Source organism: Microtus ochrogaster, linkage group LG2 (genome assembly GCF_000317375.1).
Source record: "Microtus ochrogaster isolate Prairie Vole_2 linkage group LG2, MicOch1.0, whole genome shotgun sequence".
NCBI classification, from domain to species: Eukaryota; Metazoa; Chordata; class Mammalia; order Rodentia; family Cricetidae; genus Microtus; species Microtus ochrogaster.
In genome coordinates, this window is record NC_022028.1 from 47,833,145 (window position 1) to 47,849,356 (window position 16,212).

At 52.0% G+C, this 16,212-nt stretch overlaps 1 protein-coding gene across 7 annotated transcripts in view; it reads right to left on the bottom strand.

Moving 5' to 3' along the window:
* Positions 1-16,212, bottom strand: part of Trpm2 (transient receptor potential cation channel subfamily M member 2) — a 52,743-nt gene that overhangs the window by 5,023 nt on the left and 31,508 nt on the right. For 6 of the 7 annotated variants that reach the window (XM_026785637.1, XM_026785638.1, XM_026785634.1 and 3 more), the window contains 12 exons: positions 15,018-15,136; positions 14,275-14,407; positions 13,685-13,856; positions 9,994-10,177; positions 8,932-9,113; positions 8,565-8,697; positions 5,233-5,320; positions 4,579-4,666; positions 3,898-4,055; positions 3,040-3,116; positions 2,667-2,768; positions 172-258 (listed from right to left, as the gene is read on the bottom strand). In XM_026785637.1, the coding sequence (XP_026641438.1) occupies positions 172-258; positions 2,667-2,768; positions 3,040-3,116; positions 3,898-4,055; positions 4,579-4,666; positions 5,233-5,320; positions 8,565-8,697; positions 8,932-9,113; positions 9,994-10,177; positions 13,685-13,856; positions 14,275-14,407; positions 15,018-15,136 (1,523 nt within the window). Of the gene's footprint in view, positions 1-171; positions 259-2,666; positions 2,769-3,039; positions 3,117-3,897; positions 4,056-4,578; positions 4,667-5,232; positions 5,321-8,556; positions 8,698-8,931; positions 9,114-9,993; positions 10,178-13,684; positions 13,857-14,274; positions 14,408-15,017; positions 15,137-16,212 lie in introns of those variants that run through there. The other variant, XM_026785639.1, reaches the window with a different exon arrangement.

The window sequence follows — 16,212 nt, forward strand, 5'->3', positions numbered from 1 at the left end:
GGGAAAGGGTAGCTTGAGCTTTCTCAAAGACGATTGGGTGCAGGGTATGTGTCTGTTTTTCCACAGGCTTCCACTGAGTATCAAGCACCAAGATCATTCTCTAGGCCCTCAGAACACATGGGGTCGGGGTATCTTTGGAACCAAGGCATAGATGTCAGACATAGGGCTCACCGAGTAACCACCGGCTGCAGGGTGTGGTTGGGTCCAAACCAGCTGAGGCTCCCGCGTCCACGCAACCCTGTACGGCCCATGGGGTTCCTAGGTTAGAAAGGATTAACTTAGCCATATACTTGATAGTGAGATTAGGACAGTGTTAGGAGGAAAACTGGGTAGGGACATGGGCAGGTGGGGCCGAGTCACAATGGGCACAGCAGGGATGGTGTGCCAGCTCCTGCCCACCTGTCCTGGCCCTGCTGAGATCTCCAGAGGGTAAAGCCAAGGCTTCTGATCAGTGTGCAACCACCATGGCCAGCCCTCCTCCACAGCTAGGGTTAAAAACTCAGAGGCCTATGTCCAGTGGCTGTGGGCCACAAATGATGGGGACCAGGCTGTGGATACACGGACTCACTGTACCCCGGGAGCACAGAGGGCTAATTGCAGGCAGTGCAGGGGCCTCTCATTGAGCTAGGACCCCTCTCTCCTCCTCTCATTCCACCAGACTCCGTTCCAAATCAGGTCTAAGAATTGGTGGGTCTTGTGACTTCAACACAAAATGGGGAGACACACCCCTGTGCCACCACAGGACAGGTGCAGCCACCACCACATAGGACCTTCTCAGCCCACCACTTGTCAGGAGCCGTCCTGTAGATGGGCTCCTTTTTCCACAGCTCCTAGTGCTCCTGACGCCCTCCCTCCCTTCCCTATCTCAGCTGAGGTCCTGGTGTTCCCACACCACCCAGCGGGTTGGTACTGGCATGGAGCCCTTTGAAGGTGAGGCCTGGTGGAAGGCTTTAGGTCACTGGGGTGTCCTTTAAGGTGGCAAAGGAGCCCCAGCTCCCTTCCCTCTCTTTTGCTTCCCAGCCGTAAGGTAGGTAGCTCTCTCCACACATCCTGCCATGGTGGGGTTACACCCCCACAGGGCCACCAGAGCCACCTTGAGTCTGTACTAAAAGCTTCCAGACGAGCCCACCGTGACGGTTCTTTGTTTCTCAGGTGGCTGTCCTAGGGGTTTTGTAATGATGGAAAGTTGATGGACCCAGCACCTCCTCCACCTTGGATGGGCCTTTCCCACCTCACCCCCACTTCAGCTGTGGGGCTCAGTGAGAAACACTCGCTTCAAACACTACTGTGGAGAAGAGAAGAGGCTAACGCTTCCTTATGATCTGCGCTTGTCTCCACCAAAGCTCACGTCAGATCCACCCTATCGTTAGATGCATGGGGCACTGGGGGCAGGTGGGGTCTTCAGGAAGTGACTGCTCTCACAGACGGTCCTAGCTGTGTGACATCCTGCACCTCCTCCGCCTCCATCAGCAAGGATGCATCCTTGGATGCGAGCCCTTGACACTGGGCCAGAACCGTGAGCCAAAAAAAAAATCAACCTTTCTTTTTCATAACCTACTTAGTCTCCGGTTTTCTATTAGGGGCAACATAAAACAGATGTGGCCAATGAGTTCACAGACGGAAACTATGTCCAGGGAAATATAATTTAAAAAGCAGTTCGAGTCCTAACTATGTAAGTATGCTATTATATAAAAATTATTGGGGCTGGGAGATGACTCAGTAGACAAAGTGTTAGCCATGCAAGCTTGAGGACCTAAGTTCAAATCCTCAAAATTCATGTAAAAAAAAGGTCAGTGTGGAACACGGTGTGCTCGCAGAGACAGGAGGATCACTGACCAGTCAGTCCAACCAACTGGTGAGCTCTGGTCTCACTGAGAGACCATTCCTCAAAGAGTAAGTTAACAAGTGACACCCAACGCCTCTGCTCTACCTGTGCACAAACACAGGACCACCCTGAGCCCTATCAGGTCCCTCCTGCTCATCTGTCTCTACACAGCTGATATGACAACAGGGATGTACCTGTCACCTCAGCATTGCTCCTTCTCCCTTGCTGTCGGTCACTCATCCCACAACTGACATTCCTTCCTTCCTAAGCACTCTTCCCCCATCCATCATGGCCCCATCATGAGGACGCCCAGGCTAGAGCCCTGGCCTAGTTCATACTACCTCTCCCCTGCTGCTCCCACCTCTGGCTCCAGGGACAACAGACAGTCTGTTCATTCTCCAAAACCAGCCTGCCTCCTCCTTCCCTCAGGCCCCACAGCATCCTCTGCTCCACTGCTCCCCCTGATGGCCACATCCTACATCTGCAAGCATGGTGGTGTTTATGGGTCTCTTGCCGTCTTCACATAAAGGGCCCATCACAGATGCTGGGCACAGTTACCATCCCTAATGTGGGCCTACCAGCCATGCACCTGGCAGCAGAGTGCTTTCCTTATACTTGGCTGTGATTCCCACTTTATCAAGCATGAGACAAAGTCCCCAGGTACCAAAAGACCCACATACCTGAGACCCAGCTAGGGTAGATCCAGGAGCCTTCTCAATGACACAAGTTAAGTCTCCTTTTCTCTTGTTGGCTTTTACCAGAAAGAAATGCTAGCTTGCTCAGAGATGAATTCACCCCAAAGGCCAGCTTACGAATATCAGCTCAGGTTGGGCGTACTCACAAGGGCAGCCCGTACTGGACCACATAGGCTCCATGGAAGCTGCGACGGTCCGTTGGTCCATCCACGACGTTGTAGCTGATCTTAGACAGGGGCTCTGCCGTGCTGGGGGAAAGGAAGAGGACATGTCCCAATAGGAGCAAGGTTATGGCAGAGCAGAGGGACAGGGACTCGGCCTCTATGGGTGGCTCAAATTCAGTGGCCACAGGCCTTTCCTTTGAAAGGGACCTCTGGCCACAAGTCATGTCCATTGTCAGGATGAGTTGTGCCTAGGACAGAAAGGGCTGCCCTGGGGTCCCTGGGGCAGATGAGGCAGAGCCTGCCTGGGCCTGCTCCAGGTAAATTCTAGGGTTGCTCTGGAGGAGGGGCCACTCACTCTCCCACAGGGTCTGTGAGGGCCACGTCCTTCTTCTCAGCTATGTAAAATGGGGGGTCGTAGATCAGAAACTCCGCCTGCAACAAAGCAAGTAGGTTCCTCGGGGTTTTGTTCCTTTCCCAGGCAAGTGAAGCCTGGGTGCTACAATTGGTCCAAGAGCAGCTACAGCCAAGGCCACTACCCAATCAGGGCCAATGGCCTCCCCAAGTGTGTATAGGCATCTCCCCGCATTGGAAAGCTAAGGAAGGATTCCAGGTGAGCACTCCAATGGGATCAGCCCATTGCAGCGAGCACTGCGATGGATGATCTAAAACCTTCCAGGGGTGGGACCAGACTGCATGGGTCCCTAGAGGAAAAAATAAAAACTCCATACAGCAGAGAAAGCAAGAAGGGAACTTTAGGCTAGAATGTTCCAGAAGAACAGAGAGAAACCTTGGGGGTTGCAATGGCAAGCAGGTGAACTCCTCAGTGCTGTTATCTCTGTGTATGGGTTTCTCTTTTTGCCCCGCGCTCAAAAAGGTGGTAGTAGTTACTCAGAGAGTCAAGAACAAGAAGGCCTGGATGGGATGAGAGGCCCAGCATAGCTGGGACATGAGGAGCTACAGGAGCAGCCCTGGGCCACTACAGGAGCAGCCCTGGGCCACGGCTCTGTAAGGCCAGGGTACGGCACCAGGCTCTTCCACACGTTGGCTGTATGGCTCATGTGATTTAACCTCTCATGCCTTGCTTAGTTTCCTCATCTAATGCACAGATGACCCAGAGAGGCTAGAGTGGGTAGAGGCCACTATGAACACGGACCTCTCCTCCCCCAGAGTCAAGCCCCTCCTGTGTTAATTCACATAAGAGAGTTACACTCACCTCCCAGGGCACCTTCTCGTTGGGCACAGGGAAGCGCATGATGCGGGCATTGGGGTAGAGGAGGTGCCGGGCGTTCACGTGGTAGCCATCTCCTGGCTCCTCTGCTTTCCTCCTGATACTCAGTTCAGCGTCCGGTTCATCGAAAGCCCTTTGGGATGCTAGACACAGACACGTGTTTGAATGCCAGCTCCAAGACCCCATGTCCCAGCCCAGGGTTTTCAGCCACAGAAGGACAACCTAGCAGATGCCTTCTACTGAAACCACCCTTAAATGTCTCAGCAGTGAGTGGCAGGGCCTGTCCAATTAATCGGGGCAAGTTTGCTCCCTACGGGGCAGCCACACCTAAGGAAGACCATTTGTTTCCATTTCCTTACTGCACATCTAAGGAAACGGGCTTTGCTTTCTATGCCTTGACAAACATGATCTGGGGGCTCCCTGCCTCCAATAGCAAGACGTGTAAAAGGAGGTCAAGGGGGCAAAATATGCTGTCCCCAGGAGTCCAGTAACTGCTCAAGCCAGGAGAGACCTGCTCAGCTCATAGGCAGAGGTGAGAGCTGGCCCTACAAGGCATTGAGGTAGCTACAGCCAAAACCCCTCTAACAGCCTTTCCTGCCAAGCCATCTCTCAGACTCCAAACCATACAGATCAATAAAGAAAGCTATTGAGAGACCATCTACTCACCCAGGGTCAGCACACCGGCCTCCGAGCCCAAGCCACTGTCCTTCAGGGTTGTCACGATCCACTGCAAAGCCCTGGCCGTCTGAGCTACCTGGATGGCATGCCCCAAGAAAGACTAAGTTGGCACCTGTGGCCCACGTTGCATGTGGTTTATGACGTGGAGGACTGGCCTCACTCCCCAAGTGACCCGGGCACCCTGTTGGGCCATGCAGCCTCAGAGGAGAACTTGGGGTTGATCCTCTGGCCTCAGGCAAAGTTAAGACATAGTCTCAAGACATGTCTAAGAAGTGGCCTCAAATAGATAAGGGTCCTGGGACTGCCAGGGGTGTGTACTGACGTGGGTACCTCACTGTTCAAACCCGGGGAAAGCTCACTGGAAAAAAGCTTGGGTATAATTTTCTAGAGAAAAAAGGGGTTCCCTCCAATGGAAAATTCTCTCTCTCCTCTCCTTTTTTCTCTGTCCCTGACTCTGACTATATCTCTTTCCCTCTCTCTCTCCCCCCTCTTTCTCTGTGTCTGTCTCTGCATCTATTTCTCTCTTTCTCCCTCTCTCCCTTTCCCTCTCCCCTCTCCAGACCTCCATTATTCTTCCCCAAAGTTCTTGGTATCAGTGTTACCACACCACAAAATGTCCCACCAGGCCCCAATTCAACCTACCTGTTCCTCCAGGGAGACCAGCCTCTGCTCCATGGAGCCTGACCTCTTCACACGGTCCATGTCCAACAAACCCACCATGGTGTCCACTCTGATACAGGACAAATAGACAGGCTTTAGGGACCCTGACAATTATAGGAAACATGATACCCCAATTGCAGACAGCCCCAGCAAACCCAACAGCCCAGGCATGGCATGCCACTGGCTCTCACATCAATACTATGTCTTAGAATTTAAAGTATCTATAACATCTCTATCATAAAATAAAGCTGCCCCAGAAGAAGGGCAACCCAGGCTCACGTGGCCATCAGAGTGTCAGCTGGGAGAGGTGACTGCATTCACAGTAGCTCACTTGTCTAGATTTGCCACCTGGTGCTGGGCCATGAGCTTTGAAAGCTATCTTGAATGACAAAGATTGTGGTGACAGCTGGGCTGGTGCAGGTGGGGCACTGGGACTTTTGGGGAGTGTTTGGTTTGCACCAGAACCCCCCCCCCCATTTCCTACAGTGGCCAGCTGTGTTTACAGTTAAAACTACCATCAAGTCAAGGCCTGCCTGCTGAGCTCCAAGTGGCTCTGCCCAGGGATCCCTTTATTTCCTCTAACCTGCGGTGCCAACTGCCAGCGATATCCTTGTGTGATAAAGTGAGCCACACCGTAATATCTGAATGTGTTTCTGGGGATGTGGCCCACTTTAAACGGCCATCTGAGGAAGGGAAGCTAAGGACGGCACTGAGCGTGCTGACGTCTACTTCCGCACGCTCTGCATTGCTTCAGTCCCCAGAAGACACTCTGGCGCCCCTGCCTTTTGTTACAGACAACCTTGAGAACAAACAGGTCATAGTGACACTTATAGCGTGTTTGGAACCCCGGTTCAGTCCCAGTGACCCATGGGAACCATCTAGACTGTCAGAAACTCCCCAAACTCCAGCCATACTCTGGGGGTGAGGAGCTGGGACCACACCAGGGCACCCCCCTGGGCCTCAGATCTTCGCTGTGGGTGGCTGGGTCCTCACTGGGTTTGAGGGGTTACTCATCTCCCCCTCATCTGTTTCACAGCACTCCCTGACCGAGTGCATAGAGTTTTGTTAAAGGCTTCTAGGTAGCAGGCCAGAGATTCTTACATCTTAGCATGCTAGATAGTATTTCCCCAGAATGTCTGTCAGGACCATCTTGGAAATTTGCTATTTTAATAATCCTTTTCAACCTGAGGAACTAAGTGGAGAAGCCCAGTTCCTCCAGGCTCCAGGCTGGAAACTGGACTTCAGATCCATTCTGAGCCTCCTTCAAGGAAGGAAATCTGGGGTGAGGGCTGAGTGGGCTTGGTTTGTGTGACTGACTTCTTCAGAGCTAGCCTAGTTCCCTGAAGCAGAAGACCAAAAAATCACCAGGAACAAAAATGAAATTTCTGCCCTGGCAATGCTGAAGCATGCACGGGCAGCCCATATATGGTGGTTCTGTTGAACTTGTCCATATTGGGTTTCATGGTCTAAGTTGATGAGGATGACTGACCAGGTCTCTTCCTCAAGAAGGCACCAGATCTCATTACAGATAGTTTTGAGCCACCATGTGGTTGCTGGGAATTGCACTCAGGACCTTTGGAAGAGCAGGCAGTGAAATCACCAGGACAAACCCCCAGGCTACACTGCTCTCCAGCAGTGAACACTGGACTAGTCTACTTCCGTCCCTTTTCTGTGTCTTTGGCTCCTCAGTGGCAAAGATGGAATAACCAACACCTCTTTGTAAGAAAGGCTAGGGTAGGGAAGCAGATCACATGTTCAGTCCACAGCAAGCCCTTGACGCTGTGCCGTCAGAACCCTCATGTTAACACTACTGATCCCGCTTCAAGACCATCCTGGTAATGGAGCATCCAGACATGGGCCCCATTTCAGGATCTCCCTGTGAACCATACACCCCAATATCTGGGCATTGGGCACAGACATTATTCAAAATGAAATGGCACCATACAACCATTCTTGATGAGCAGGTAATAGCAGGTGTTAAGGGGCTGCATGGACCCTGGCACCTGCCCTTAAATAGACAATGAGAATGTGATGTCAAAGAACACAGTCCAGATGGCCGCAGGCTAGCCAGGCCAATACCACATAGCTCAAGGACCACACAGCATTCAGTGAGTTTCTGTGTGGCTCTGGGGTTTTTCTGGGGGTCAGTTACTGTGGGGACCCTGTAAGATTCTGTCCCTGCTCTCAGGCAGCTCATAGAGGGACAGCTGGATACTACCCTAGCCCAGTGTGGAGGTTTGAATGAGAAACGCCCTCCCATCTAAGTCTTAGGCATCTCAACACTTGGTACCCAGTTGACGGCCCTGTTTGGAAAGGTTTGGGTTTTTCTTGCTGGAGGAAGTGTGTCGCTGGTGGGTTCTGAGATTTGCTCTCTCAGTTTTGGGTTTCCAATCCAGGGTGTGAGCTCTCAGCTTCCTGCTCCTGCTAAATGCCTGTCACCAGGCTGCCATGCTATTGCCCCTATTATGGACTCTAACCCTCTGGACCCAGAAGCCAAAATAAACTCTTCTATAAGTCAAGGCATTTTATCACAGTTACCAAAAGATAACAGTACGTTAGCAAGCACTCAATAGATACAGTTACCAAACCAACAAGTTTATCTACAAAACCACCAATAAACCACAAATGAACCTGAGATAGGCTCACCACAGAGTGCACTCACAAAACTATCAGCTAACACACCAATAAAGCTGCCAGCCAGCCAGCCTTCAGACGGGGGTGTGGGAGCAGGAAGGACCCTTCAGTGCAAGGACACTGGATAGACAACTGCTCGAAGTCAAGGGCGTCTCGAGGACTAGCTTGATGTCCTTGTACCCAAACTCAAGCAAATGGGAAATCTTTGTCATTCTAGGTACAAGGGGCTTTGATCATCAGCTAGTTCACTGAGGTTTGTTGATGTTGCCATCATCGTCACCATAAACTACCAGCACCATCGGGAGCGGCACCGTCACTCCCAACACTGTTCTCTCTAGCACTCTCATTTCCAACATCATCACTAGAGTCCCCATCATCTCAGCCATTATCATCACCATCACCAACATCATCGCTATCATGTTGCCATCACGTCACATCAGCCTCATCACCATTATCACCACGACCCATCAATACCATTGTTATCACCATCACCTTCATCATCTGCCATCATCATCATCACAACCAGGTGCCCTGTTTGCCTGTCTAGACACAATGACATCTGGTTTTCTCTCGCACAAGTTGAGCATGAGTCCTCCTCCCCCATGGGACCGCACTCGGTGTGGCTTTGGAGCTGCGGGACGTGACTTGAATGCATTCCCCGGGGATCCCCACCTCCGTACTTCTCACTGATGTCATGGATCTTCTGTTCTGGCCGCTGTTTGTGCTGGTACTGCTGGTTCTGCAGATAGTTCTCCTTCAGGTAGAGCTCCCAGGACAGGAGAGCTGCCTCCTCGTTCTTCTCCAGTTTGTTCTCTGTAGGCAGGATAGGGTGAGCAAGGACCTGAGGACCCACCCAGAGCTCCCTGGAAAGGGTCCATCGCCCATATCCAGATCCAGGGAGCTACTCGTCCATACCAGGTGCGGGAAAAACCCAGCAGCATGAGACATCCGTGTATTTACTCATGGTCCAGGACTCGGGAAGGAACCCCCACACCTGCACCCAGGATGGTGGGACTGCACGGTGTCGGGGGGGGGGGAGGGACTCACTGAGCTGCTTGTGCCTCTTGGCAGGGATCTTCAGGACAATCCTCTTGATCAGGAGCTGCAGGTGGCTGAGGAGAATGAAGGGGGGTGGGGCCGGGGGCCGGCCATGGTACTCCTCAATCAGGTCATGGCGCTGGAACTTCCAGATCTGGTCTGTGTGTTCCTGCACTTCCTGGAATGTGTAGCTGGTGGGAAGCAGGGGTGTTGTGAGCCACCATATCGTTGCTGGGAACTGAACTCAGGACCTCTGGAAGAGCAGTCAGTGCTCTTAACCTCTGAGCCATCTCTCCGGGCCCCAGGAGGCAGGGGTATATGGATCAGAATGTTTGTGGGACACAACATTCCAGGGCCAAGTACAGCAGAAGCAGGTGAGCAGGAAGGAAGCCAAACGCCAAGTGGCAGCCAGCTTCGGGGCAAGGGCAAGGACAGGAAATCACAGGGATTTTAGATTTGTACTCATGAATAAACAAAGGCGGTGTCTGTGAGGGGACAGCACTGAAGAGCTTGTCTGTCTGTCTAGATTTGAAGCAGTAGAGAACGCTGTCTCAGGTACCCAAGAATCACAGAGAAGCCCAGGAGCCAGGGAAATGACCCATGCCACTTTATCAGATAGCTTTTGCGGCCTGAGAGACAGAGTCCACCCCACCCCCTACCCACACCTCCTGCCCTGACCTCAGATCTAGCTAGCACATGTAGCTCTCAGTGTTTAGGATACTCTAAAACAGAAGGGGTATCCCCCTGAAGTCAGCTGGTGAGAAAGAGAGTACATGGTTCACACCACACTGGAGAGACGCCAAAGGTCACGGCCACCAGAAACCTGTCTGTGGAGACAGGAGGGCCCAGGGCTCAAGGGTTTCACGGTGGGCAAGCTGGGCCTTCCATGGCTGACCTGTTTCCAATTGGAATAGGAGTGGGTTTTATGACCCCAAAGTCAGCGGACAGGGGCTACTGGACCCCTGGGAGCAGTGACACAGACAGGATGCCACGCTGGCTCCACACACACTCGCCTGCCAGTGCACACACCAGCCCAGGACCGCCTTTCCCTGCACGGACGCCTACACTCACTTGAACATGGCGATGAGCAGGTTGAGCAGCAGGATGTTGGCAAAGAGCAGATAGAGGCAGAGCAGGGTGACCGTCAGCCACTCAGGGAAAGCGGGTGTCTGCCCTGTCCAGTCACTCTCGGGACACTTGGGCTTGTAGGGGTCTGTGCCGTTGGGACTGCACTGGTCCATGCTGAAGTTCACACCTGTGGGGAGTGGGCGGGGCAACCAGAAAACAGGAAGTCAGTCTCCAGGAACTGGCTGCCAGGGACCCTGGCCATTGGGGCACTGAGAGTCCCCATAGGCTCAGACATCCCAAGAGTCAGGGACTGGGTATCCGGCTAGGGTCCAAAGGCTGACAAGAGGTCTGTCTGTTCTTGAGAATCCTCAAGCAGGAAGTGGCTGCTTATGGGAGTCTGGAGCCAGAGCTGTTGCCCAGGTTGGCAGCCTGCACTCCAGAATCCAGCCAGCCCTCCCCCAAGGCACTTTTCATGGCTACAGACATGAGTGGATGGGTCTTGATTCTGAGAAATTCAATTATCAGGAAAGGATCTTAAAATATATAAGTGGGGCTAGAGAGACGGCTCAGCAGGTAAGAGCACAGAACTGCTCTTCCAAGGACCCGAGTTCAGTCCCCAGAACCCACTTCGGGTGACTCTCAACTATTATAACTCCATTTCCGGGGGATCAGACACTTCTCGCCTCTGTGGGCACCACTATCATGTGAACATACCCTTAGAGACATATACATACACATAGTTAAAAATAAATCAAGAAAAAATAACAATAACACAAAAAGGAGGACATACCCCAGAATGAGCTTAACAGCTCCAGACCTGTCCACTAGAAACTGAAGGATGGCTAAGGTAAGCCAGTGGTTTAAACAGTCAGAGAGACAACCTGTTTCTAGCCCAAAACCCCAAAATTCGTGTAGACCCAAGGAGTCCAAAGCAATTTGGAAAAGAAGAGCAACGCTGGAGGACCCACCTTGCCCGATATCAAATTTACTACAAGTAACAGTAGCCATGGCAAGGAGGGGCTGGGCAAGGCCAGATGCACACAACAGCAGAAAAAGGTGGGTGACCTAAGATGAATGCTTTAATTAAGGATCAGGTGACGGACACAGGGAGCCAGGCTCAGGGAGAAACACTTGTCAATTGATGTTTCTAGGACAATAGACAGCCACCTGAGAAAGAATGGCCCTTGCTGAGCACAGTGGGTCTGAAGAGATGGCTCCAATTTTAAGAGCACCGATTACTCTTCCAGAGGACCTGCATTCAGTTACCAGTACCCATATGGTGGCTCACAACTGTCTCTAACTCCAGTTCCAGGGAATCTGATGCCGTCTTCTGGCCTTTCTAGACACTAAGCAGATGCATAGTACACAAACAGGCATGCAGACAAAATACCAACATATATAAAATAGGGCCATTCTTGTTTTAAAATTACTATCTCATGCCGGGCGGTGGTGGCGCACGCCTTTAATCCCAGCACTCAGGAGGCAGAGGCGGGCGGATCTCTGGGAGTTCGAGGCCAGCCTGGTCTACAAGAGCTAGTTTCAGGACAGGCACCAAAGCTACAGAGAAACCCTGTCTCGAAAAACCAAAAAAAAAAAAAAAACCCAAAAAAATTACTATCTCACACACAGATGTGTATAGATGAGGCAGATTTGTGGCTGTCTAGGGAAAGAAGACAGTAGCGCTGATGGGGCGAGGCTGAAGGCTAATTTCTGCAAATGAGTCAGAGGCCAAAAGAAAGATCGAAAGCCATAAACCCTCATAAAAAAAAGCACACACATAAACCTTTCGAGCCGTGGGTTCAGCAATGTTTCCTCCACTGTGACACTGAGACATAAACGGGTTTAAAAAAATCAAGCTGCACCTCATTAAAATTCTATGCTTCAAAGAAAATGTCTTTCCACAAATAAAATAAAAAGACAACCTCTGTGATAAGAGAAAATATTGCAAACTGGCCCTGTGACGAAGGTCTTAAAAGCTCAACAATAAAAATTATAATGGAAGGGGGAAATGAGCAAAAGATAGAAATGGACATTTCTCCCAAGAAGATGTACAAACGGTCCAGTAAGTACATGAAAAAATGCTCAGTAGAAGCCACAACAGAAGTGCCCATCAGAGCCACGAGGACACACCACTGACCCCCAATGGACAGTAACGAGTGTGAGGTGAGTGTGGAGAAACTGGAATGCATAGCCTCTACGGGAGCAGCTTGGCATGTCTCAGAGTTAAACACACCCGCACCAAAGCACAGACATAAGTTCACAGCAACAGCAGTCTGAGTTGCCGAAACCCAGGAAGAATGCAAGAGGTCACAGCTTAAGAATCACTAAAATGTGCCTCTTCCATGCAGAGAAATACAATTTAGCAATAAAATAAATAAAGCACTGATAACTGTTGCAGCCCCCTACACACACACACACACACACACACACACACACACACACACACAGATCCCTGGAAATGTGACACTGGGTGACAAAGCCAGACCCGGTTGACTGCACGCCACATTAGGTCTAACGTGTGTGACAAGTCCGGGAGGGCAAATGTGTGTGGATGGCAGCAGACGGGTGGCTTTGTAGGACACAGAGAGGAGGACAGTGGCTGTTGAAGGGATGAGGGATGAAGCTGGCTTCCATGATACGCCATGCCTGTGTAGACCTTCTGTGGGTAGCTTATGACGCAGGAAATCTACCTAAAAGAAGCTGGCTTTAAGAAACACGTGGGACTGGAGGATAGCTCCATCAGTAAAAGGCTTGCTTTGTGGTATGACTTGGGTTCAAGCCATGTTAAAAGCCAGATGTTATGGCTCGTGCTTCCAATACCAGTGCCAAGGAGGAAACAGGTGACCCCTGGGGCTCTGCCTAGCTAGCTTAGACTACTAGGCAAGATTCGGACCAAACCAATTGGAGATCCTGTCTCATAAAAGGGCGGGTCTGGGACTGGAAAGACGCTCAGCACTTAAGAGCACTGGCTGTTCTTCCTAAGGACCTGGGTCCAGTTCCCAGCGCCCACATGGAGGCTCACAGCTGTCTGTAACTCAAGTCCTAGGGGGTCTGATACCCTCTTTGGACCTGCTTGGGCAGTGCACACATATGGTGCAAAGACATACATGAATGCAAATTCATACACATAAAATAAAAATAAAGGAAAAACTAAGAACAAAAACAGGGTGGGTGGCTCCTAAGAAATGACACCGGAGGTTGTCCTCTGGCCACCACACACGCATACACACCCACACACATGTGCACACACTCACATACACACACCCTCACATAAGTTGTGTGAGCACACGCAAGCTCACACACAGGCACAGACACACACTCACTCACACTGAGAAGCTGTCTTTCTACAAGAGAGTAAGCAGTCGTTTCTGACTCCAGTGGGGTGAGAGAGGGGAATGGGGTGACTTTTAATGCTGTGGACTGTCAACCGTGCCCCAGACATCTCTGCATAGCTTAAGTTCCTGCTGTCACGCTCCTCATTGGCTGGGAAATCTGGGTGCCCTCCACTCTCTGTGAGAGCTGTCAGCATCCAGTGGAGCCCTGGGCTTTCCTGGTCCCTAGAAAGCCACACAGCCTGGCTGAAAATGAACCCTATCTCTTGTAACCTTGGACTCTTAGATGGCCCTGGGGAGCTCCCCCACTCCATCTCTCCCTATCCGCCTTACCCCTTAGATGCCCACAACCTGGCTCCTACCGTCGATGTAGGTTGGGATCTGCCCAAAGATGGTGAGGTAAGAGTGGTAAACGACCCCACGGAAGATCCAATCCACCCGGCTCTCGTTGTGGATGAGGATGGCCTGCTTGGCCACTCCGAAGGACACCACCCACACCGCCAGGAGAAAGAGGAAGAAGAAGACGTCCTTCATCTGTAGAGAGTGAAGCAAAGGCTGTACTTCCCATCCTGGATCTCCTCTCTCCGTCGTCACCCCGACATGAATGCAGGATGCCGGGGAGCAACCCAGGGCCTCCCCGCAATCTCACAGAGCATTCACTGACATCTTCGGGAAACACCCCAAGATGTGGAATGGAGTTGTACAATAATGACTCAAATAATGACTCAGGCTTGCATCTGAGCAGCAGCGGGGCCCACGCTGGGGCTGTGAAATGAGAAATGGGCAAGGCAGCCTGAAGGAGGTAATATCCAGACAATAGGATGAAGCAGAGGCAAGACAAATGGTGAGCTCTAGTACCGTCCTGCCTCTTTCATGTTGGGCACAGCCCTCAGCTTCCCTCACAGCAGCCGTGGGCTCCAGCCCCGCCCAGGCAAGCCCGTTGTGTCCTCACCATGCGCTTCACGATGATGATCTTGGGCCCCAGCGTCTTGCTGATGGTGAAGATGTGCATGAGGCGGAGGCAGAACATGATGAAGTCCAAAGACAGGATGATGCGCCCGGGGTACAGTGTCACTGGAATGAGCCTGGCAGTGGGCAAGGTACCACCTCAGGCTCTATTCGCCAGAAGGCAGAGGTTTCTAAAGCCTCTCCCTGGCCTGGGGTGGACCTTGGAGGTACAGGGCTCTGGAGGAGCCAGGCCAAATATACCAAAGGTGATGGTAACACCAAGAGTAAAATATCTGTGGAGAACTGAGTTGGCTTTAGTAGAAACCAGACACTCAGGTGCAATGGCATCCCAGGAAGAATTCCAGGAGCCTTGGCCGTATCCATCCCACCTCAAGAAGAAAGAGGGCCACCACCTCTCAGATACACAAGCTGTCGCGAGATGTAACCCAGCAGGGAGGAGCAAAGAGGACACTGTATGTCTGGGAGGCTGAGACAAACAATAATGACTGGAGGCCTCACATGTGACAGCAACCCAAGATGGACGAAGAACAGTCATGCACCCCAACACCATTTCTCTAGCAGCATCAAGGGCAGGTATGGTCTCAGCCGTCACTGTGCCCACAGACAGGCAAGAGCCAGGGTTCAGAGATTACCTTGTCAGGGGCAAAGCCAGTTCCCCACCCTGTCTTAAGCTGGTTGGGTCCAGGTGCCCCTCAGGAAGAAGGCAGGGGTACCCTGGCCACTCACCGGCAGGTCAGTCCTACTATGAAGAGCAGAATGGCACCAACGTCCAGCTTGTTCCAGAAGTCGCTGAAGTACAGGGACGCCATCTTCTTCAGCCCACACCCATCGGGATCATAGAAGAGCTACTGAGGAGACCACAGTTAGGGAGGCCAGCATCTTCATCCCCATCACACTGATAGCTCTTTGTGGGCAGAGGTTGGCTGTGGTGGGGGCCAGCAGGACACAGGGGGGACCTCTGCACTCAACAAATCCAGGAATAGCAAGAGCAGAGGTAAGTGCAGGCCACACTTCCCTGCTAGACTCTCATGAACCAGGGGTTCTATTAAACCTGTGTGTGTGTGTGTATACACGCATGTACATATGTGTGAGTGTAAGTGTGTACTTATATGTGAGCAGGAGAAGCTCCCTTCTCCCTACCAGCTCCTCCCACAAGGATCTTTGCTCTGTCCAGAATGACACCCGCTTCCTGAGACAACCCAGGAAGGAGGGGCCTGGGGGAGACCCCAGGATCCTCACGTGGTCTGCTTGGCAGGAATTCTCACCCTTTTCTGGTAACAGGCCTGCCAAAGATGGTCGGGCATGTCCTTTCCCTGGACCTGAGAGACAGATTCCAGGAGACACATGCTCTCTATGCTGGGCTGCCAGCTGAGGTGAGTTCAGGGGACACAGAAGCTCTGACTCTCATGGAGGGTCTGGCTACAGAGGCTGGCCCGAAGGATCAGAACCCTGGATGTCATTACACACCCTTGCAGGGAGAATCATGTTCTGCCCCTGCCTCAGGGAGGGAACCTCTGGGTGCTCTGGACCAACAGTCCTTGGATGGATGGCACCTTTGTATCTGGCAGGCTTTAAGCCCTTTTCTGGAATGAGCCATAGCCATACTCGTGGTTCTCCATTAGTCTGCGTCCTTTGCAAATGACCACACAGAGCCCCACACTTGGCGATGTAGGGGGACTTGCCAACTTAAGGCAGTCACAGAACGTGATTGGGTAGCTGGAGGACCTTGGGTCACAAAGAACCAGCTCAAGTTCTGGGGCACTGGAAACTGTCCATCGCCTAGCCCACCGAGCCTCAGGCAAGGCAGTCAGACCATGGAGGCAAGGCTCCCAGGTAGAGGAGTGGGTGCCTGCCTCCTGGGGTCCCACCCAGCTCCCGGGGGCCTGGATGGAGCTCGGTAGTGACAGACACTTGGTGTGGG